Consider the following 22,924-nt stretch of genomic DNA (forward strand, 5'->3'; position numbering starts at 1 on the left):
TTTTAAAATATCAGTTTAAACTATTTTATATAATTTGTTGGCAAAATGTTACTACTCTTCCTTGATTCTTTTCCAGAAAGGCTAGCTGTAGACCTTGCAAGTTTATATTTGGTTTTATGTTCTACATCTGCTTCAAAAAACAAATCTAAAAATCAATACTAGAACTCTTTACTTTCTATCTTACTTTGTAAATACCATTCTCGCTTTCTTCATTAGTCTATTTCATATTTCAAAATCCTGTCTTGCATATGCAACACATTTTACAAAAGGCACAGCAGATCCACACAAAACTTGCCAAAAAAACCAACCCACCCAGCACCTTGATTATAAGGTTTTGTACAAGCTACAGCTTAACTGAACAAAAAAACCTCAATGTTTTTGTTGTGTATGAGATAGCAAAATAGCCACAAGTATTCTTCAATAAAATGAACTGTCTGCCACGATTTATCTGTACAATTCTATCACAGCTCTTGCCTATTATGTTACACTTTTCAAAAATATGTCATTAAGCTGCCATAAAAGTCATCACAAATTGTTTTTCTCCCAAACTGATAATAGACTTATAGATCTAATTTTCAATCTCTTTTCTTCATTACTTTGATTCTTAAGAAGAGTATGACATTTGCCATCTGAATACTTTGTAGTAATATCCAGCACCTCTACAGCACTTCTGTTTGAGGATCTCCAAGCTTTTAATAGGTTTGTCTTTACAGCACCTTGAAATGCTGATGTATTTATTTGTCTGTCTCTCGCAGAAATGCACAGTTAGAAGCCAACTTTTAAAGGATTGGGGTTTATAATTTCACTGAAGAACTACAAGAATTTTGAAAAAAAAATGACACAGAAAAGCCTTCTGTGCTGTCAGACGCAACAATGTCACTAAAATCCTGACCCTTCATGACTCAAAAAGAGCAAAAAACAAAAGTGAGACCTGGTTTTCACTCCAACTTTTTTTTTTACTACATGGACTGTCCTCCTCACAAATCAAGAGACTTCACCAGTGTTACTGGTGAAAGAAACAATTAAATCATTGAGAAAATACAATCAAACTAAAAATTAGATTTTGATTTCTCATGGTGCTCCCTCCTTACTTTTTGCTAGTGTACATGTGAACATTTTTTTGTTCACCTGGGGCCTTCATCCATAAAATCACATTCAGTACTTGAAACTGGCTTTGCTGATGAACTAAATGCATTTGCAACAAAAGCTAGGAATAGGCTGGTTTAGAAAGCTGTTTACAGGGTTAATGAAAGTTAACACCATACAGGAAGAGATCACAAGAGGAATGATGGAAAAATCAGGGTGAAGAGGGAGAAAAAGATAAAAGAAATAAGAGTTGAAAGGCAGCTGAGAGAACAAACCACACATCATACAGAAACCAGGGAGAGGAGCTGAAAAAAACTAGGAATGGGTCACAAAGTCAATAGGTGTGAATTTGTAGCCTTACTAGACAAGTCGTATTTCTGCTCATCACATCAAGAACTGCTACTTCCACCAAAACAAAAGACAGAATAGCCATAAATCTTCCTCTCCTTCAAAAGCCCAGATTTTCAGAAAGCACAGAGAGTTTTCCTCCATACCACTTACAGTAGCCAACACCTCTCTGGATAGAACGATACCAGCTAGTCTGAATTATATAGGCTGATCTTTGGACAGCAGTTTTGATCTCCACCATACCTTCTTCCAACAACCACAGGTAAATATCTTACAATGCCACATATCAGATATTTTCAGAACACGGTACCTATAACACTACTAGCACACACGTTAATCTTAAGCAATACAGAAACACTGTCTTGAACAGCTAAACACCTCTGCTGCCGCCACTACCATCAATGGCAGTATGTAAGAAAATGAGATTTGAAAACTCTGTCTTAAGTCTCGTGTAACAAGAAATACTGAGACAGAACTAGTCACTCCATTATTTTCTTTGCAGCTAGAATCCTTTGTTCTTCCACTCTGTTAATGTCAACACCGGATATCTCCTCCATTGATTATGGCAAAAAAAAAATCCAATACACCTATAAAAACTGCTACTGGCTTTCAGCCTGACAATCTCTTTGCTGTCTCTCCATGTCTTTCTTGTAAAGTGACAAGGATCTTTTCCTCGCTATAATCCCTAGGACTTGTGAAGAAGGCTCTCTCCAGTCATCTAAAACAAGCCACCAAATCACTCACACATCAGAGCTAAGTGAAGATGTCAATTTTCACCCTTAAACACCAAAAGACTTGGAAGCCTTTTATAATGCTTCCACCCACTATAATGCCACAGATACAACAAGCAAAGGTGCTAAATGTCTTGATCTTGATCATCTTCCCTTATTAATAGAAGGCTACTGCTGACAAAGGGCTTCTGATAAAGATTGATTTCCTCTGGAATACCCCAACCATCAAAACCAGCCTCCACCTGATCACCTACCAGGCAAATGGCTAACGTGGTAGAGTTTGGAAGGCACACCTAACAGACACTAAGACTAGAAATTTGAAAGTAGAATAGATCACAGGGTTGGTGATCAAATGATGTATAGGAAGAAGACTTGGGTTTGCTTTGGACAATTTTATATTTGCACTCTTGAGTAACTGTTCTGCTGTTCTATTCTTATACACGGATAAAGAGAACTTAAAGCTGAGATACACTTTTTTTGATATACCATGTGTTTCAACCATTGGGAAAATAAACATTGGTAGATTGTGTAGTTGCTATTAAACAGGGACAGTTAAATAATAAAGTTTAACTTACCTGGATTTATACTCACAATCCCAGAACATTAACTTCAGTGAGGAGCACAGTTTAATCAGAATTCTTAGTATCAGCTTTGGCCACACCTTCCTCAGCCAACAAAAGCAGAACATTTTATTTTCTGCCCTCAGGCATTTATCAATTAAAAAAACAGATTCTTGAAATACTAAAAAAAAATTCTTCCTTTTATCATCTTACAACTGAATTTTCCAACTGATACGCAGCAAAATCCCCCATCCAAGTAGCTTCTAATGACTCTCTAAGCACTTGACCAAACACTTAATAACCCTGTCCCAGAACAATAAAATACAGCTCTTAGGTAAGGCTTTTCAGCACTGATCTTCAAACACTTCAAAGTTGCCATTACCCATTACTGCTAACCCCAGAGACATGACACCCCACTTTTACCCAACAAGTAAATGACACAGCTAAAAATAGAACCTGTGTTTCCTCAGCCCCAGGCAAGTCATGGCATAGAGCCTGATACTCCTTTGAGAAAAACCCAAGTCCAAGCTGACATTCAACAATCACTCCTACTTGGGTAAAGAAAACCAGAAACCCTCTATACTGTCGTACTACCGTCAACTACCACAGCTCTCATATGCTGTGTTTCAAGAAACCCAAAGAGGTTTTCAGAGCACTTACTGAGGGTGTGCCTGTACTCTACAGCAGCAGGACACTTCTCAGACTAATTAGTTCATGTGGAGCTTCTTCACTGTATTGCTTCTGAGCAAGCTCATTTATCTTCATATTACATTATGCAGTGTAGATACACCCTCAGACAAATCAATTTCTCCAGGTAAGGGATACATGCTTGACGAGGCAAAAGTGGTTTAAGAGACATTATTATGAACAAATGCTCCCACAGTACAAACACTTATATTTCCAGTTGACTCCCAGGTTTAAATTCTTCGCTTATCAGAATGGATTTACATTTAAATGGGAAAAAATGCATTGCTCTGCTTATGTCAGAAAAAGAAATACATCAATCACAGCTTCAGTGAAATTTGGTGAGGAGATGTGAGAGGGTCTTTTCCCTTAGCACGAGGGATGTGATTTGCTGTTTTTCAGAAGAAAAATTAACAGTAGTCTGAATGACACAGAAGCATGAAACTCCAAAAATACGTTTGCGTTGGAAACTTGCTGATGTTTGGCAATAAATTTGCCACATACTTTGTCTACACTGAGCATGTTTAAAACGTGTTTCTCTTTTGCGTATGTTCCTAGAGCCTGACTGAGAACTTTCAAATCCCAAAACCTAATTCTTGATTCACTGTCAGCAACTATCTGTAAAAATCACTAGGTATGCATTTTTACATTCCTCCAATACCAGTTTGATACAGAATTAGAGGTTCAACCTTACTTTGTCAGTGATTTATACAATTACTTACACAAGCCTCACATGACAGAAAGTTTCCATTTTTCAGCAGGTATAAAGTACGAACGCTCCCACCACCCCAGAAGAACACTACCACAAAAAAGTGAACTTTAATGGTCAAGAAATTAAAGCAACTCTCTCCCTCCTGCACACGAAAGCTGTATGATATTGCCTTCAACTAACCAATCATATCCCCATGTGTTTCCAGAGGATCTTTTCCTTGTTCTAAGGACAGGACAGACAGTGCTAACACTGAATAAGCACTCATTCAATACTTCATTTTATCCTCACTGTTCACTATGTGATATCTTTATATAATTTACAGCACCTACATCTAGAATCGTAACTAGAAAACTTTTCATTTCTCTGTTGATCACTATTAGGTACTTGAATTATTTCCTTATACCAATTGTTCCACAGCACCTCCATCAGCCAAATTTATGACTCTTTTTCAGGTAGCAAACTGGGAGACAGCAATGTGCATCAGGATTGCCCGTAATTAGAGATGCTTGACTTGAAATGCTTTGGGTCTCTCTTCAGAGGATAGAGCAATTAAACAGCACTTTGTCAGTACAAAGTACAACTTCAATCTATTTCAGTGCTATCATGTGTTTTTCAAAGCTGACATTAATCGGTCCCAAGAGTCTGAACTCAGAAAATGAGAAGTACACAACTAATGGCCATATTTAAAAAATGTGGTTGAAGTGACTCACCCAACCTCGTGCAATTCAGATTTGGCTCTAACCTTCCAGCACAGCATCTCAAGAACCCTAGCCTTAAAACCAAGCTCTTTTAGTGTTAGCCTCTCCCTTCCTCACCTACTAGGTCTCATCCACCTTCAGCAGTTATGAGGAAGCAGTTCTAAAGGAAACAACCTCATTAATATCACACCTGGATTAATTTCCTAAACGCTGGTCTTCCTGAAAATATCAAGTGGTTTGTGCCTAAAGAAACAGTCCAAAATTGTATCAGCATATACCGTTTTAAGGCAGAAGTATAATGTGACCAAAATTAGTTTGCACAAGCAATTTCAATTGTGGCATTTCCTATCTGCTGAGGAATTTGCATTGCCTTACCGTCAGAGAACTCCATGTTCCCAGAATTTTTCTTTCATGCAGTCTCAAATAATAACGTAAGATTTTAATTGATGTCTGTGTCTCCATCATCTCTCTTGCTACATTTGCAGCTTCAAGCTTGAGGAACTTCAAGCTTGAGGGCCTCTTAATACTAAACACCATCCAAACAATCACTGCAAGGGCAGACCTTCAGCACAAAGCTAATGTTCCGCAAGATAACCAGTACACAGCATATGATCATTATATTGTTAGGAATTACAGTGCAGCAATAAGCAGAAATCTCCTAACACCAATTTATATCAGAAAACTTCCTACCACCTCATAAAACTCAGCTTCAGTTTGACCAATGTCAGCAGATAACACCACTATTTCCCGTGTCTGACACCAACACGATACCCAAGCTTTAATTCTAGAATTTTTTACAAACTACATTGCAGTCAGTGTTTTGCCACATGAGTTGATCATAAACATATATTTGAATTTCTGTTTAAAAAAAACATTCAAAACCAAAACGAAAACTCACCTCATTTCCACCAACAGCTTTGGTTAAAATTACTGCAGAAGACACAGGAGGTGGCATGCAGCCTACTGTCTGCAAGCTGAAAACAACGAAAAGAAATGTTACATTCCTCACACAATGCAAACACTATGCAACCTATAACCTTAAAATACCAAATAGCTGAGTTGAAACAATCATCTTATCACCTGCGCAACCCAATCAGTTTGCATTACAGTTACAGCCCTGCACCAGCTGGCATTATTTCCATGCCATCTCTTACCAACCCCTACAGTGAAGTCACACCACCATTTAAAAATACACACACTTAACTTCTCTGTGACTTCATTTCCCCATCTGTAGTACTGTATTTAACATTCACAAAGATATCTACAATTATCACAAAGATAACTGCATCACAAGTCCTGATATAGTAAAGTTTGTAGTGTGTTTTGAGATACACGTAGCTATTTTGAAAAAAAAATAAGGAACTAAACTTCTATTTTCTTGAAAAAGCTGTTCACCAAGAAAAACATTTTCTGCTTAGTAGAAGAGTAAGAAGAACCATGCTCACTGTTCCAGGTTCCCACTACGCTTTGTTTTTCATCAACTCCTACTTAAAAAAAAAAAAAAGGTTTAAAAGAAAAATCACAACTGAGCTTTTGATTTCCTGAACATTAAAAGCCCATCAAATGTTTCATTTTTACGCATATTTTCACTTCTTGGTAAAATCACCTGACTTCCATTAATCAAAACATCAAAAGCTTTCTCATGCATTTTAGAAGTCTAAAATACACATTATTGTAGTCATTTTTTCTGTTGATTGTGCAGCAAAATTATCAATGTATATAGTAAATACTGTTGCAAAGTAAGAAAAAATGGTGAGGTTTCCTTTGTTTCCAAAGACAGTCCATAAAAACTGATTATTACAAAAATTAGTTGGATAAAATGTGTAGTTATAAACAACAACAACATTATACCATAGTTTAAAATTAAATTTGGGCCTAAGTAAAATAGGGCTTCTGAAGAACAACTGTTTTGACTTCGAAAGAACAGTAAGGTATGGGACACAATATTTTGCAAAACCCCCAAAAGTATGGAATCTACATGTTTTCAAGTATTGGAGTTTGAGACAGTATTCTAGTTCAGAACAATCAGCTACTAGCGGTGAACTGCTTTGCACTTGTAACTGTGTTAGTCCATCCCCAAGAAACGCAGTGTCAAAAAGCTGTAGCAAAAAGAAGTATTAAATCCAAACAACAGGGAGCATATTACAGTGCAATTGATACGCTGCAAATATACAAAAAGCTTAAACAGAAGAAACAGGTAAATGACAATGACGGTATTCAGTTTGTCAGCTACAGACACTGTGGAAAAGGAAAGAGGCAACCAATGTAAGCATTACACAAATCCAATCACAAAGTGCCAAGCACCACCTTGGAAGTATACAGAACCTTTAGCTTACATTGAAATAAGCTATGGAAGCAGAGAGTTGTCAGCACTTAGCAGGATAAGCTCATTTTGAAGAGAAAAGAAATACAGGAAAAAAATTACACAGAAAAGTTTGGAAATAAATACAAAAATATACAGCAGACGTAGTGAGTCTGATGTCCATCCCCTACACCGGTTGCGATACTGTTATCTCTCTTCTATGTGGTCTCTTGGCAGCCAGCTCCTTGAACTTCTCACCTGCACTAATAAGGGGTGGATTAAGTTCAGAGTTATCCAGAAAGGCATGAAATGTGTGCAAGGGCATTCATCTCAGCTGGCAGCGATATTCCACACTATAAGGGAAAAGTTTAATAATACAAGCTCTGTTAACCCTCTCACATTTAACAGAATACATTTGGAATTAAAAAAAAAAATCACTATCAAGCTATGGTTTTTAATATTCTTCCTATGAAAACAGTTATCTACAAAAGACTGGTACACACTAAACAGAAATACTTTTAATAAGGTGTATTGAAACATGCACCTGTGAAGATTTTTGTTGCTTTGTACCAACTACACACAATACTACCGATACACAAATTCCTCTAATGACCAACAGATTACTTACTACAGGTAACAACCAATGAACTGAAACGTTCCACTGGTACAGGCCATACTATATGCACTAACACCAGAGGTCCAAACACTTGCTGAAGAGCGATAAATAATACCTGTTCTGCTGATACATTACAGACAACAAAGTAACAGGGTCCAAAGTCACATATTTTAGATGCAGAACTATCAAAGCCAATTCTTATACCAGATCTTTGTATCTCGTGCCTTACCACCTGTACCGTAAATGCTATATGCTAGGAGTGGCAGAAGAGGTGAATCTGTGCAAACATTAATAACCCACTTCATGCTCCTTTTCAAAGGGGCACTTGTCAATGCAAAACCTAGTCATCTAATAAAAAATTAACTTAAAAGATGCTTGGGATGATGATGGTTTAGCCTCTGTTTTATATATTTCAAAATAATTGCAAAGCAACAAACCTCCTAATATCATCCCAGGCATGAAAGAGCAGGAAGAATACAACTGTAGACACACAGATGAAAAGCTGGTACCACCTGAATCTGCCTCTCAAATAATATTTACAGCAAAACAGACTATTATAGAGGACATAATAATCTACCATTCATTCTGAAGCAAGACAGGAAATAGGCTGTGGGCATGACACTGTCCTTTAGGTATAACCTTGTGTAGAGAGTAATGGAGAACTACAGTCCCCCGGGGAGCCACCCTGTGTAAAGGGTGCTGCATGCCCTTGGGTACATATGTCTATTTTTCCAGGCCTTTGTGAGAACTATCTGCTAGCTCCCACAGCTCATAAGCTGTGCTAAACATGCATGATGAGGAAGTAACTTTGCCAAAGCCTGTCTTGTTCCCATGTTTTCATTAGGGTACTTCATTGTTTCTAGGGAGTAAGAACTACAGCTGCAGGGCATTAGGATGAACTTCTGGTTACACAGAGCAGCCAAGGCACAGACAGTTCCTCATGTCGGCTCCTTGCTGTTCTTTCACATACCCACATAGGGATATGCGAGTACCTGCTTTAAAATGTGTTATCCTACAATTAGGACAGAGTTCAGTATCTTCTCACCTACACAGCACTGAAGGTACAGCTCCCAGCAGGCTCCCTTTGCAATGGATGCCTTCAGAGCCACACGCCTGCTGCCCTGAACATATCCTGAATAGCAGTATTTATCAAGAAAGCACAATTTCAAAAAAAAAAAACAACAAAAAAACAGACTCTTAAAACTGGTAATACACAGACACACCTTCATGAAAAATAAGGCTGGTTTAGGCTCCACGTTTACAGAGATACACACATGAGCTTTTTTAAAAAAAATATATACATATGTAGTTTTACATGCAGTTTCACAGGTGTGTATGTATATACATACACATATGTTTGTGCATGTAACAGATCACATCACTTTAATACTAAGAACCAAAGTGGCATAAGTCATAGGAAATAAGGGATGGGAAGTGCTGCAAGAAACAAAAATATCTTGCACGTTGCACTTCATAAACTGAGACTCCTACAGATTTAGGAAGGAATTTTGGCTAATGTGGAAAGTCGTGTCTCTGTCCTAGCTGAGAAAACCTTCACAGTGGTTTTACTTTAAAGAGTAACCTTTACTGCGAATAGCCAAGTGCATACAGACACTGTATGCAGTGTATGCAGATGGACCTTGTTATTTCCTCAATGTACTAATGCTGTTCAGCAAAACAGTGCTAACTTTTAAATGATGTCTCAATTTTCAGGTTCTCAGTATCATTTGGACCACTTCACACCTGGAGAAGTCTCTTACAAACAAAACAAAATGCTCTTTTAAGTTTAGGCCTTGTAAAAACATAAACATGAACAGCTTTATCGTTAAAATTTTAAGACCGGAACTCTCCCCAAGCAGTGTTTCACCAAGCAGTTAAGAAACAATGGGGGATTCTTTAAGTAGTTTTCTAAAAGAATTGATTTTTGCACTCAAACACTCCAGTATAGCTGCATGGTGCTAGGTAATGAACTTTGATTTTGAAAAAAGCTTTTCATTTTTTGGATTTTTCATAACATCTATCACTACCACACCATCAATGCAGCTTTGGAAGCACACAGTACTTTGACAGAATACACCAAAGACTGAAAACATACTGTTTTCATGGTAACTTAGCTTCTGCTCATCTCAAAGTTGTCCTCCTACAAAACCTTTACTTTCCTGCCCCCCACCCCACCCCCCATATAATTTAGCTAGGAGCAGATACTGAACCCCAGTCTGGACACAGGCAAGAGGTGCCCCATACAGACTGTTTAAAAACAGAATGGAACACCAGTACGTGGCATATACAGTCTTTATCCACCAAGTTATGTTTTTCCTTCAGCATTCCTTTTCTTTCCTCCTCATAGTCCTTGAGACCCAGCACATCACTTCAACTGGGTTTTGTGAAAGAAAGCTAACCTGTTGCAAGCTTCCTAAATGTGAAACTAACTGACCAGACTTTCTAAAAACAAGACCAGGCTCCTGAAAGGATAATCTTGTGCACATACAGTGTTTTAAACAGCAAAGTGCTGAAGCACAAAAACAACCAGCAAAATCTGTTCGTAATACAAGTCTTAAAGCACCCACAGCAGGATAAGCAGCCCTTTAAGATGACAGCTACAATTATAGTTCACTCATTATGCTTAAACATACCCTTTTAAAAGCCATTCATTTATAGGTGTGATTGATAATAGCTGAAGAAAGAGCCATATTGCTGTTGGGAAGAACACAAGGGTAAAAATCTGGACAAAAAGGTGTAGTTTCACATGCATCAAAGCACTTGTCAGCTCCTGCAAAAGAAAAAAGAAGAGAGGAAGTTGCAATCATAACAGCTGAAGTAAGATCAGTTTGTGATTTTAAAGCTAGGATCATCTTTATAATACAAAGAGTGCATGTCAAAAAGACACCTTTTAGATTTTAGATCTCCTCTTCTAATGAAGTACATCTAGAGAGCATAAAAGCTCTGTCTGCTTCTGGGCATTTTTCCAAAAGCATTGTCCACCACTTCAGTAATAGTGTAGCTCTTGTAAGGGTAGCTTTTCAGCAGGCAGCCTGAGCACTTTGTCACTGCTTCAAAACCTGTGTTAACTATGCTGACGGCCTGTTTATTGACTGCTGATATCAAGAGGAAGGGAAACTTGCAGTGTCCATGTGATTGCAGGTTTCTTTAGTCTAAAGAGAGCCACAAACTGTGATTCCCATTTATACCATGAAAATGGGATGTTTACATTACAAACAGTCTTCATTTGTGGTGAGGTTTTTTTAAGGGAAGACTAACAAACATAAAAAGTGAAGTAATCTATAGCACATTTTGATTATTTATTGTATTAACAGATAGGAAATTTATAGAAAAAAATTAAGCTGATGAAGAACAGCAATGAAAGAATACCAAGACCATAACAAACTAACAACAGCTAAGCCATAAAAGTCAGAGAAATAAAGTGCAAAACATGAGAGACTGAGGAAAAAAAAAATAATTTAATTTTAAACAGTGTAAGAGCACTACAGAGAGATGATCAAGTATCCTTACTCAATAAACTCTTCAGTTCGCTCTGTTTCTCCCTATTTCCCTCTTTTCAGGCACTCCAAGGACCTTCTACACAGTTTTTGAGTAGAAGAAAAAAGCCTTGTACATTTCAGCTCATTTCAACTCTCAGATTGAGAGCAAAAATTCCTTTCCCTCTCTCAAAATAACTGGCACTCTTTTCAAGTAAACAATGCAACAGTAAAAAAAAAGCTGATGGCACTTTTATTCAATGTCTAATATGCTAGGATTCTCCAGCTATCTGACACCCCAGGACGCATTAAAAAAAAATACAAAAAAGTTCATTTCTACAGTAATGCAACAGCCAGTCTTCAAATACCATGCTCCCTCAGATTCAAAACAGGCGAACTTTTATGAAACACAATCAAATACCCCATTTTCAACCATCCAAATCCACACTGATGTAATTATACATCTGGAAGTACTAGCAGTTCAGCACCGTGTCCCTGTTAATTTTTTTTAACACAAATGAAGTATCTCCCAAGTTTGGGTTAGGGGGAAAAAAACCTTCCACAAAAAAAATACACATCCGTTCATAACCTATTCTTAAAGTTATACAAAATGTGGATTTGAAAAATAGATTTTGATCCAGTTTTACCAAGAAAGCATCATTACATTCAGGGCTTGGTTAACCAAATGAAACAACTTTTTTAAAAAAAATCAAGCAAGCTCCTAAGCAGGCTAGTATCATTCCGCATGAGGAAAATGGGCCTTCTTCACATATAACCTGTCACAGTACCTATGGCACTATGAATAGCTTCACCATAGAACTATCTCATCTGATCTCAAAAAAAGAGGCAAAAATAAAAAACAATTAGTAGTAGAAATACATCCAATGCAGGAAGAAAAGGCACCTACATAAAAGCGTACATTTTAAAAGTAAATAATACAATTGAGAAAAACCAAAGCAAGTGACTTCTTTGAGCAAAGCTGCTAATTCTGACTCCTTTCCTGCGAAGTCACCTCCAGCCCCAGACTTCCTACTGGACCAATCTACGAAGGCATCACATCACAGATACAGAAGTGCCCTTTTAGTTTCATATTTTTACAATTGGAAAACACCTTAAAAACAGATGGTTTGAAAAAAACCTGTGTGATACTTTCAAAAGGAAAATTCAAGACAAAAATTTCGGAAAGACTGGTTAGAGCTTCCAGGGAACAAGGAAGGTGATTACAACACAGCCAACCTAGTGCATGAAGGAATGCTGTATTGGTGGAGCCGGTCTTTGCAGATCTAAATTACTGCCTTTAAAATGTCTCTAGCAATTGCCTTTTAGAATTCCTTAGACCATATCGTCACAGAACAAACACAGAGGCAAACAGCCTTCACCTTTTTAAGCGATCTGCAAGGGCTTGTCCCAAAATACATGTCACTGTAGCTCTCAAAAAAAGCAGAAGTCTCAGAAGTTACTGGAAGCTGCTAGTTACAACTCTTCCTGCACACCAGGTGGAACAGGTTACCTTGTCTTTCCCAGTATTTCAGACCCCTTAGGGAGCTTATCCTAGCTTCTTGCTGGTCAGTGTGGGTCCCTGTTGCCATCCAGCCACACTCAGATGGACATAGCTGGACTCCTCTGGGCAAATACCCACACAGAACAAACACTGTTTTCAGTGGCTTGCCAAATTCCTCATTGAAATGGATAACTCAAGTACGTAACTTAATTTCTGGGGCCCTACAGGAAGTATTTGCTTTAAAAGAGCAAGCTAACTACTCACTGAAAACTGAAAGAGCATTATATTAAGGTGGAATCAAATGTTCTTGTAATTCCTGGACACAGACTATTTCTACAAATGTAACAGGACCTCAGTCACCTCTAGATTTGAAAACATAACAAGGCCATGCACAGGCAGGCTCTCCCTGAACGCTGCCAATTATTTTGTAAAATGCTTTCTGAATGCATGTTAGCAAATTCTTTTCAGCATGCGCTTTCACAGCAAATAAAACCAGAAGTGTAACCTTAAAAAAGCATCAGCTATGTTTTATTTTGTCAGATTTATCAGAAGGCCTCCATTAACACACATTTTTTTCACACAACATCATTTCACAAAGCATACCAAACACAAGTTTCTATCTAATTAATATATTAACCAAGGTAGAACAGCTGACACACAGGTCAAGAACTAATAAAGACAAAAGCAGGAATTATTTACATTGCAATCCAATAAAAAGATATATTAACTGACTAATAATACAAACTTTCAGTTGTGCCTTAAACAATTAAAACATGCCCCAAAGCATTTTAATAAAATCATGACCTGGCCTCCTAACACATTTAAGGATTGTTTTTAATGTACATTTTTGAAAATATTAGCACAAGGTACAATGAGTGAAGTGTTTTAATTCCTCTTCATCTTCTAACACCACAGCAGAAATTCAGAAAAGGCTTCACTTCTTGATGGAACATAAAGGACTGGTGCTGTACATCCAGCTAACTTGATGCTTCCAAAATAATTTGAGATGAGCTACCTTGACACGCTACCTTACACCACCTATAAAAGCTTCATTTACATCAATATATTGCTTTTAGAACCAAAGATGAAAAGAAGTTAAGTTTAAAGTAGGACATGACATACTGCCCAGGAACCCGTCAGTCATGTCACCTTAACTGGGAAAAGTTAGAGGTACACTAGCACTGAGAATCTAATCAAGACTTTGATAATGCTATGGATTTCACCCTCACTCACAGCTGCTTTACAAATACAAAGCTTCAAGGTTTTATCCTCTGCATGCTGTCCTGGTTTCGGCTGGGATGGAGTTAATTTTCTTCTTAGTAGCTAGTACAGTGCTGTGTTTTGGCTCCAGCCACAACACATGCAAAGATTCCTAACCCTGAAAACAGAAAACTCAACTCCATTAGCACTACTCGGGCTTTGTGTTTCAGGTCCTCTGTGGAACAAAGTGCCTCTCTGCAGCCTATTTCCATTAGGATTAATTACTGTCCCAGTCAAACAGATAACATGGTTTTTCCTGCTTCCGTATAAGACCACAAGGGTCTAAATAGCTGCTATAGAATTGACTAAAGTTACATCACTTCATTTACACCGTATCCTGGCAGAACTAGAGGCCCTGGTGCCAGAAATGCCATCAGACACAGGAGGAAAGGACTGTCATCAATTCGAATATCACCTCCATTTGAAGTTTTATCACTATAACGATGATACAGGCATAGAAATTTTTTATGTTGAACAACTGCTGTTCACCCAAATCCTACTTTGCCCAGAAGATAACTGGACAATATCATGATGATTCTTTTACACATTAGTAGCATGCAACATATGAATGACATCACTTGTTAGCACAGCCAACAGTGTAAAAGGAATCAAGAAACTAGACTAGCAGAGGCATGCAGTGTTTGAAGTCAACTCTGGCTGCTCCTTCTCTTCTCGGCACGTAGCCATCATTTCCTTTCTCCATATCTCCTTTACACATCACTAAGAGGTTCTCCTCTTCATCTCTTCTTACTCCCAGATTACTCCTCTTTGAAAAATGTATGACAAAATTTGAAACAAGTATCAGTGTCTCCGACATGCAGCAGAGCACAGGCACTTCAAGTCCACTCATCTACAACTAAACCCTATAGAAAAAGATTGCCAAGACTTTGTACCTGTATATTGGCCCTGTCTCTGCAGAGGAACCCCTTTGTGTTGACACTGGATGCTGTCTGTCCTGTGCCTACCCAATGTGGTAACTTAAAGCCACCAGATCTTTGCTTGCATCAGTCCTGTAGTGACTAGCCTGAACAGTTTCACTTAAGAGAGCACACCAGCAGGTGAGATGAAGAGGCACAAAGAGCTCACACCTCTTTGTGTCCTACAGTCATGGAGACTCCACATAGCCCCTCTCTGCCTAGTTCCCTACAAAGTTCTGCCCTAGGATTCAGACAGTTTTCTGGCCCGTATCTCAACTGAGCAGCAGGGAAGTCATGGCGCAGAAGGGGTGGCAGAAGGCAGGTGCTGATGTGGTCCTGGGTCTCACTCTTTTGGGTTTGGGACACGTGCAGCATGTAGCATCCAGCTCAAAACTGTGCTCAGCACTTCCACTTAATCAAAGCCCTGAAAAGTCAAGCAACCCAGCCTCTATGGATGGGTGAAATTTATTCCCACTCTCCTTCTCATTATGTCCATTACTTTGTGAAGAATCATCTGAAATCAAGGAGGGGTTATTCCATAAATGTCTAAGTTTTATCTTCTCGTTAGCTGTTCTCCCAACAACAGCAGCATAGTAATTAAATATTGCAGTTACATTCAAATCAAAAGCAACACAAAACTTTTTAAAGGAAAACAAGAATGAAGCAATGAGAAATTACAGTACCTCAGTTTTTAAGGAGAGTCCACTGTTAAAGAATATAGCTGAAACAGCAATGTAAGTTATGGTAATTTCTGGTTTCAACGGTCCTAAAAAATATAGACGTAGAGAACAAAATTAACTACAGTCAGAGATAATGATATGCATATATTACATCAAAGTAAATGAGAATACTTAGAAAAATACCTGGAGCAAAACTAATCATTAAAGTCTCTAATAAGAAGAATAGGGTTTCAATTAAGTTACAGAAAGCACACTATTCATTTTTAAATAAAAGCAAACCATTGAGTGGAGAGTGCGGCATGATGTCATATACATTTGGCTTCCGTGATTACAGGCCACTGGGAACTAACAGGTAAATTCTGGAAATTTGAAAACGGGTAATTTTTCACAGTTCTATCATCAGAGTACCCCTGTAACATCAGCAAACTCAAACTATACACTTAAATAAAAATATCAGCTGCTCCCTCCACAGGGCCATTGATATCATTCACGTATCTACCTCTCTCTTCTTCCACCATAACACACACACCTGTCTGGCTGCCTGTACAGAGGAAACCAAATGGTACCTTGCAATGATTGCCTCGGGGTAATACAATTCTGCATTATTCCTCCAAAACAGGGCTGTGGCAAAATGGTTCATTCCTGCCCTACAGCAAGGCATTTCAGACACACTGCTGCAGTAAGACCAGCAAGGGCAGATGCCTGCACCTCTAAGGGTTCCACTATATTAAAGACTTACATTTGTATATATTTATATACTTTTTTCCAGGGAGATTAAAATAAAATACTTTTTACACTCCTATAAAAATGATGAATTCTCTTAATACACTTTGCCTTTGGAGGCCACTAAGCGCAAAATGTATATACTCATTTTTTCACAAGCATTCAACCAGTTATTATATTATAAAGAAAATATTAGCAGTCTACTTAGGACCAAAGTAATATGCTAACTCTGCAAGCGATAGCAAGTTTCATGAGCAAAACTGCAGCAGCAAACAAGCAAGCCTTTACTCAACATTCCAGAAGAGAAGATCCTTTCTGCTCTCTTGGATGAATGATACATTGATGGTCACACTGGAACAAGGTCAATGATCCTTAAATTAGAGGGATTTGATCATACACTGAGTCTAATCAAATTTGCATCTCTAGTCATTTAAACCCAAACCCTACTCTCAGAGAGGGCTCTCTTTATGAGACACTAAAACTCTGTGTTAAACACAAAAAATAAACCATTCATATGAAGCATAAGGTAAAAGTAAGCCAGGAAATGCAAGAGTTAAAGTTGCAACAAAGCACATGGCTCATTGCAAAATTATGGCACATTAGCTGAACAGCTGGAGGGAGGAGGGAAACAACAGAAAAGTTATATATGCAGTTACACAGAAAACTATACTTTTATATATATAACATTTTTCTAATGTTTTAGAAAATTAGAGTATACACGTACATGCATATACACACTGGGCAGACTGGTAGTGGGTTAGTTAGTCTGGCTAAGATAAGGGTTCCTCCAGGACTCTGTGTGTGTATTTTAGGTTTTTTCACTGGGCTACCTGAACTCCTTTACACAGGAGAAACCTCCACTACTAGAGCAACCACGTTCATGGAACACAGGGAACTCTGGTCAGAACAGATCCCCTTCATCTCTCCTGCAAAAAACTGGTCAGGAAAGCTCTTTTCACAAAGGAAATAAATAGGCTCATTCATCAAATAGGAAAACACACCAAAAGGGCTTGGCTTATGCCCCGAAGGTGGCAACAGCACAAATCTTTGTTATTTGTGCCACAATGTTCCACTGGTATGGACACTGGACCATCCACACCATTCAGTAAGGCCCTGCAAATTACAATATATGGTTTTGTCAGCTAGAAGATTACAAACTAAAGATTTCCCATATGTTAATATTTCCCACTCCCTCACACCTCTTTTTTTTTCTGGTTTTAAAATGAGTAGATGAGGGATACCACTTTGGGGAACATGTGCTCACACGTTTCAATCAATGCTTGCAAGTTTTTTCAAGCAAGCTGACCCGGGAACAATACCATGTCAAAGCCTGACATCTCTTTGCAATAGGATAACTAAACGAACTACTCCATCATAGTGCTTCCATGCAGGAAGTAAGCTGAGGAAAAAATTATCTCCTATTCTAGTTAAAAGGATCTCCCACACTGCTGCTAACAGTTAGCATGACAATCAAACAAGAAAGGGACAACAGCATGGATCCTGGAAGAAGCTCCAAGTGGATCCTATTCACCTATGCAAAACAGCACACAGACGTTAGAAGAGATCCTCACACAGCAGGCACTTGCCTACCCTGAACTCCATGAAGTACCAGAGCCTTAGTGGCCACAGCAAGTGTTCAGAGCTGTATTTTTTTTAATCACTTTCTTTTTTCCCAGAACCTAAGGAGGGCAGGGGGGTGGGGTTGGCTGAGAAGCTATCTATCCTCAAACTTCAGCTCTGTTAAGAAAGAAAAAAATTTTAAAAATCTATGCATATAGAAACACAGCTAGATTCTTCCTCCCCTCCCATAACATGGAATTGCTGAAGGAATTTTGTTCAAGTGTTCTACATCCCTTTTCTTAAATCTTTTAAATCAGTTAGAAAAAAGTACATATAAAATGTAATTTATTTTTGAAAATTGTGAAGATTTGGAACTGAAGTTACAATAGAAACTAATCAGAAGATGCTGCCTACATTTATACTTAAAAAATACACTGTTTATTTTAAAATAACACCGGTTACTTCATCAGCTCTCCTTACGAAAAGCAAACAAGACCTCACTGCTTAGAAAAGGACAGATCTTTCTTCCAATTTGTTTACGGTTAACATTTGACACCATTTTGCATACAATCACTCTTTTCCCTCATCTTTCATGAGGGAATAATTAAAAGAAAAATCTTTAAAATGCAAATATGTTGCTATAAAGTGAAAAAAATTATCTGGCTGAGATACAGCACCTGGGATTTTAACACAATATACACTGTAATATAGATTAAGCTACGCCTCTCGGGAAGCTCACAGATGGCAGACATCCGCACCCTGAAGTTCAAGGGCTTCAGGCCCATCTTAGGAGTTTTTGAAGTTTTTAGTTTAGGAGGAGCACGTTCAAAGTAAGCCGCTATCCACTTCTCATTACTACTAATCAAGAAAAAAAAAGAGCAGGCTGTTATCCCAGCAGCCGGCACAGCGCCCAGCAAAGCTACACACGGGAGCACACCTCGAACTACTCCTCGGCTACCTGAGGAAGTGACCGGCGAGCGCGGCGGGAGGGCGAGGGGCGCACAGGGGGCCCGGCCCACCCCCCTGTGCCCGCCAGCCCCGCCGCCCCCCGGGCAACTCGCTTCAAAGTTTCTGGGCCCCACCATGCCTCGGCGCCCCCGGCAGCAGGGCGACCGGCACCCTCCGCCCGCGGACCCGCGGACTGCCTCCACAGCCCGGCTGCGCGGCCGCCCGCTCCCCGCCGGTACCGGGGCCCAGCCCCGGCCCGCACGACCCAAACGCGGCGGGGGCAGCGCCGGCCGCCGGGGAGTTGACAAAGTCCCGCCAGCCCCCCCAGGGGGGCCCGGGCTTCGGCTCCGAGGCCCCTGCCCGGCGCTCGCCACACCGCCGAACTACCGAGGCAAGCCAGCCCCGGCGGGGCAGCGGCCACACTCACCCCCTTTGACGCCGACGGCGGGCTCTAGCCGCGCCACCGCGATGACCAGCACGATCCCGACGATGAACCACTCCTTCCGCAGGCGCTCCAGCAGCCCCATGGCGCGGCGCGGCGCTACCCGCCGGCCCGGCCCGGCCCGGCGCACCACGGCGCAGCGGCGGGGCGGGGTGCAGCCCCACCGCCCGCCGGCAGGACCAGCCGGATCCGCTGACAGGAAAAGTCTCACCCACCGCCGCCATTGCTACCACGCACCTCCGAATAGACACGCAGCCACCGCCGCCGCCCGCCCGACTGCCCGCAGCGCCGACCCCACGCCGGCTTCGGCCGCCCCTGCTCCGCGCTGCGTTCCCCGCTCCGAGGCGGTGGCGCCGGGCCGCCGCCGCCGGCGGAGCAGAGCGGGGAGACGGCACGGTGGCGCCAGCGCCAGGCGGGCCGGGCAGCGCGGCCCCAGAGCCGGTCCCGGCGGGCGGCGCGGCCCCGGCGGGCGCGGGGTCTGAGCGGACGCGGCGGGGCAGCGCGGCTGTGCGCGCTGTTTTGGTACATTACAACGCCTGCGAGACGCCCAGCGTTTGACGCGCGGGAGGGCGGGCGCGGGCTGGCCGTTGGGCGCGTGGAGCGGGCTGAGGCAGGGGGCGGGAGACGGGGCCGCTCCCGGGCCGTACGGGCACCCCCCCCGCCGCCCCCTCCCGCCCGGGAAGGGGAGCGGGATCCTCCCGTGGGGGCGGGCCGCGGCTGCCGGCAGTGAGAATAGCGCCGGCCGCAATCCTGCAGCCCGTATTGCGAAGGCGGGCGGCGCTGGCCGTGTCACGCACGAACCGGCCGTGTCACACACGTACCGGCCGTGTCACACACGAACCGGCCTCGCACACGGCCGGCCGCCTCGCCCCGCCCCGCCCCCCGCCGAGGCGGCAGGTTGTTCCCCGTCGCCCCGGAGCTCGCCCCTGTGCCGCTTGGTTGCCGCAGGACGGCGCCTGCCTGTCTGGCCCGAGCGGACCCACAGGCGTCTGCCCTGCCCGCGGGAGAAGAATCGCCTGTCGCGACCTGCCGACATCACCTGCGGTGCGCCTGCCGAACGGGCTGGCTTCCAAGCTGGAGACGATTCCCCGTGCGAAGGTCGGTGGGTTTACTTCAGTGTTCAATACACTTCCATTAAAGCAGAGTGTGGTAAAACCCCCCGCGCTGGTGCTCGGGCTGCGCGTCCCGTCGCCGTTCCCCCCTTCCCGCCGCTTCCCGGGGGGTGCGTCAGCCCAGCCCCCGCCCGGCCGCGGCCCCGCGCTCTGGATCACACCGACAGGGACATGGCAAAGTACGAGACCTGCCGCCACCGCTGCTGCTCACACCGGCACCGCCACGGCTGGCAGGGGCTGGCGGGTTCCCCACACAGCGGTTCTGCCGTGTGACTTCTGAACGGTTCGGTAAGTTTGTACTTCGCGGTCTTTGTGGGTCTATTCAGGCTTCAAAGAATAGCCCTGCCACGCACTTTTCTGCTCTCTGCTACCACGTAAATAAATGTTTGTACCTCAGAGCTCTGCTGCGCTCTCGGCAACTTCAGGAAGTGTATATTGCTGTATGTCCTGTCAGGTTCACTTGTGTAAACACATATACGTCATAGCTGATTTTTTTTTTTTTTTAATAGGGAGGGAATGTGCCTTCTCCCACCCATAAGGGATCCAAAGTGTGCAGTGTAAGATGATTATACATTTTGCTGCTTTGCTGCAGTACATGGTGGTCCTTGCTCTTTTCTCAGATATGAGTGCCAAATTGCAAAACCTCACAGTGTTTTGCCTGTGAACTGCTACAGGCTGACTGTTTGGGGAGAAAATAAACACGTAACGGCTGTTCTTCTAGAGCAAACTGTGATTGGAATGAGCGTAGAATTTGATCACTTGGAGGATTTGATTACTACACAAGAAGGACAAGATGGATGAGCTAAAGATGTAAAGTTAATGTTTATCATATAAATTACATTAAGTCTTTGTGTGGATACACATTCACATGTGAGGGGGCCATAGTTCTGTGATGTTTTTTATCTGCACCACTCCTAGATCTTTTCTTACGTGGCTCTGAAAACACGCTAGCAAGATCACAGGCCCTCTGATCTGAACACAGCAGGAGACCAGGCAGATGTCCAGTGTTTCCCAGGTCATTTTGTTGTGAACATGTGCACAGCCCTGGCGGTCCTAACAGAGATGGGGCAGGAAGCTTGGCACCTTCTGCCTGGTGGTTCTGTCCAGCTGGTTCATTGCACAATGCAGAGGCCTCAGTCTGCACCAGCAGGACGAGAAAGCACAGTTTCAGCACAATTCAGGAAAGCATTGTTACCGAGGCAAAGCAAAATGACAATCTAATGAGTCCAAAAGTTAAGTATTCAGAAGCAGCCAGATTTCATAGTGAACGAAGGTGGCAATTGCTGCAGAAGCTGTAGACAGATGCAAAGTAAGGGCAGGTGTGGAGGGCACTCAGTCTGTAATAAAATTCAATCCTGCAGTGAAGGCGGCAGTCTCTCCCTGCTTTTGCATCATTGTTTTTGCACATTACTTATCCTGCCCCTCACTCTTTGCAGGTGGATGCCAACTGGGGATTCCTGATCTTGCCCACTGCCCAAGTTAACTCTAGGTTCATTTTGCCAACAAGTTTCAGATGTTTGCTTACAGCAGATCTAACTGGCAAAAGTTAGAAACCTCAGGTTCGGCCCTAGGCCCTGGAAGGTTGCTCTCATTTTCCCATCCAAAGGTCGCTCCTTGTGTGATGTCCCAGGCCTGTCTCTCATTCTCTAGACAAGGATGAGATATCTCACTGCATATTATAACAGTTAAGAAACACTAAAAAAAAACCTAATGGCTGGCCAGTGGTTATCAGGTATCACAGAAAAAAATTAACTTTTGTTTGTACTCACTAAAGACATTATAAGACTCCATTGCTTTGAGTGGATGCTTTGCTTGGAAGATTTTTCCAAAGAGATCTGAAGTTTATAATAAACTTATTTTGCCAACTGATTTACAAAATATACAGATTTATGTCTCTTCTGTAATTTTTAAGATCATATGCAGATATTCTAAGCTGTGTATTGAAAGACTTTTACAAAGATTTTTTAACTGGTTTTGTTTAAAAGCTATTCTTCAATTAGCATGATAAACATATAGGTCTCATACATGAGAAATAGATTAAATTGTTCCTGCTTTTAAATAAGACAGCACTCTCTAAGCCCTGCCCCACCAGCTCGGAACAGGAAGGAGAAAAGCACTACAAGTGTACTGTATAATTAGCAGGACTCTTAAGCCCCTCAAGTCTGCAAGACAGCATCACTGTTGTTACAAGGCAATTTGTCATCCATATTGAGGCATTTGATCAGTATCGGAGAGGGGCAATTCAGTGTCTGTCATCCACAACTATCCTGCAACATTTCACTTTCCTCATTAACCACTGGGACTTGACCAGATCCCAAAATGGTCTGGCACATGTGTACATGTATGCTCCATTACATCATACAAAAGCATTTTGGGATATATTTAGCTGGGGCTTAGACACAGTACAGGAACGAGAATTTAGCTTCTCTCTGATTTCATATGACCAAATTTTCATTTTTGTTCAACGGCAAACATACCTCGGGGCTTCCAGATGCTTTCCTGCCTCTCAAGGCCCTTGTGCTTCCTTCTGCATAATACAAAAGCTTCGTGACATGCGTAGCTACGTGA

The 22,924-nt window shown here is 41.6% G+C and overlaps 1 protein-coding gene across 21 annotated transcripts in view; it reads right to left on the reverse strand.

Moving 5' to 3' along the window:
- SLC10A7 (solute carrier family 10 member 7) overlaps positions 1–20,870 on the reverse strand; it is a 155,013-nt gene extending 134,143 nt beyond the window's left edge. For 8 of the 21 annotated variants that reach the window (XR_013925739.1, XR_013925740.1, XM_080373749.1 and 5 more), the window contains exons 1-4: positions 19,230–19,474; positions 15,575–15,657; positions 10,371–10,507; positions 5,718–5,793 (exon numbers count right to left, since the gene is read on the reverse strand). Coding sequence is in view for 16 of the 21 variants with exons in the window: in XM_080373749.1 (XP_080229875.1) it covers positions 5,718–5,793; positions 10,371–10,507; positions 15,575–15,657; positions 19,230–19,329 (396 nt within the window). In the remaining 5 variants the exon portion in view is untranslated. Of the gene's footprint in view, positions 1–2,740; positions 2,827–5,717; positions 5,794–10,370; positions 10,508–15,574; positions 15,658–19,229; positions 19,475–20,748 lie in introns of those variants that run through there. The other 13 variants (XR_013925741.1, XM_080373754.1, XM_080373740.1 and 10 more) reach the window with 4 other exon arrangements.
- Positions 20,871–22,924: the final 2,054 nt, after the last annotated feature.

The sequence above is a fragment of the Falco punctatus genome, assembly GCF_963210335.1.
Source record: "Falco punctatus genome assembly, chromosome: 1".
Classification (NCBI taxonomy): Eukaryota; Metazoa; Chordata; class Aves; order Falconiformes; family Falconidae; genus Falco; species Falco punctatus.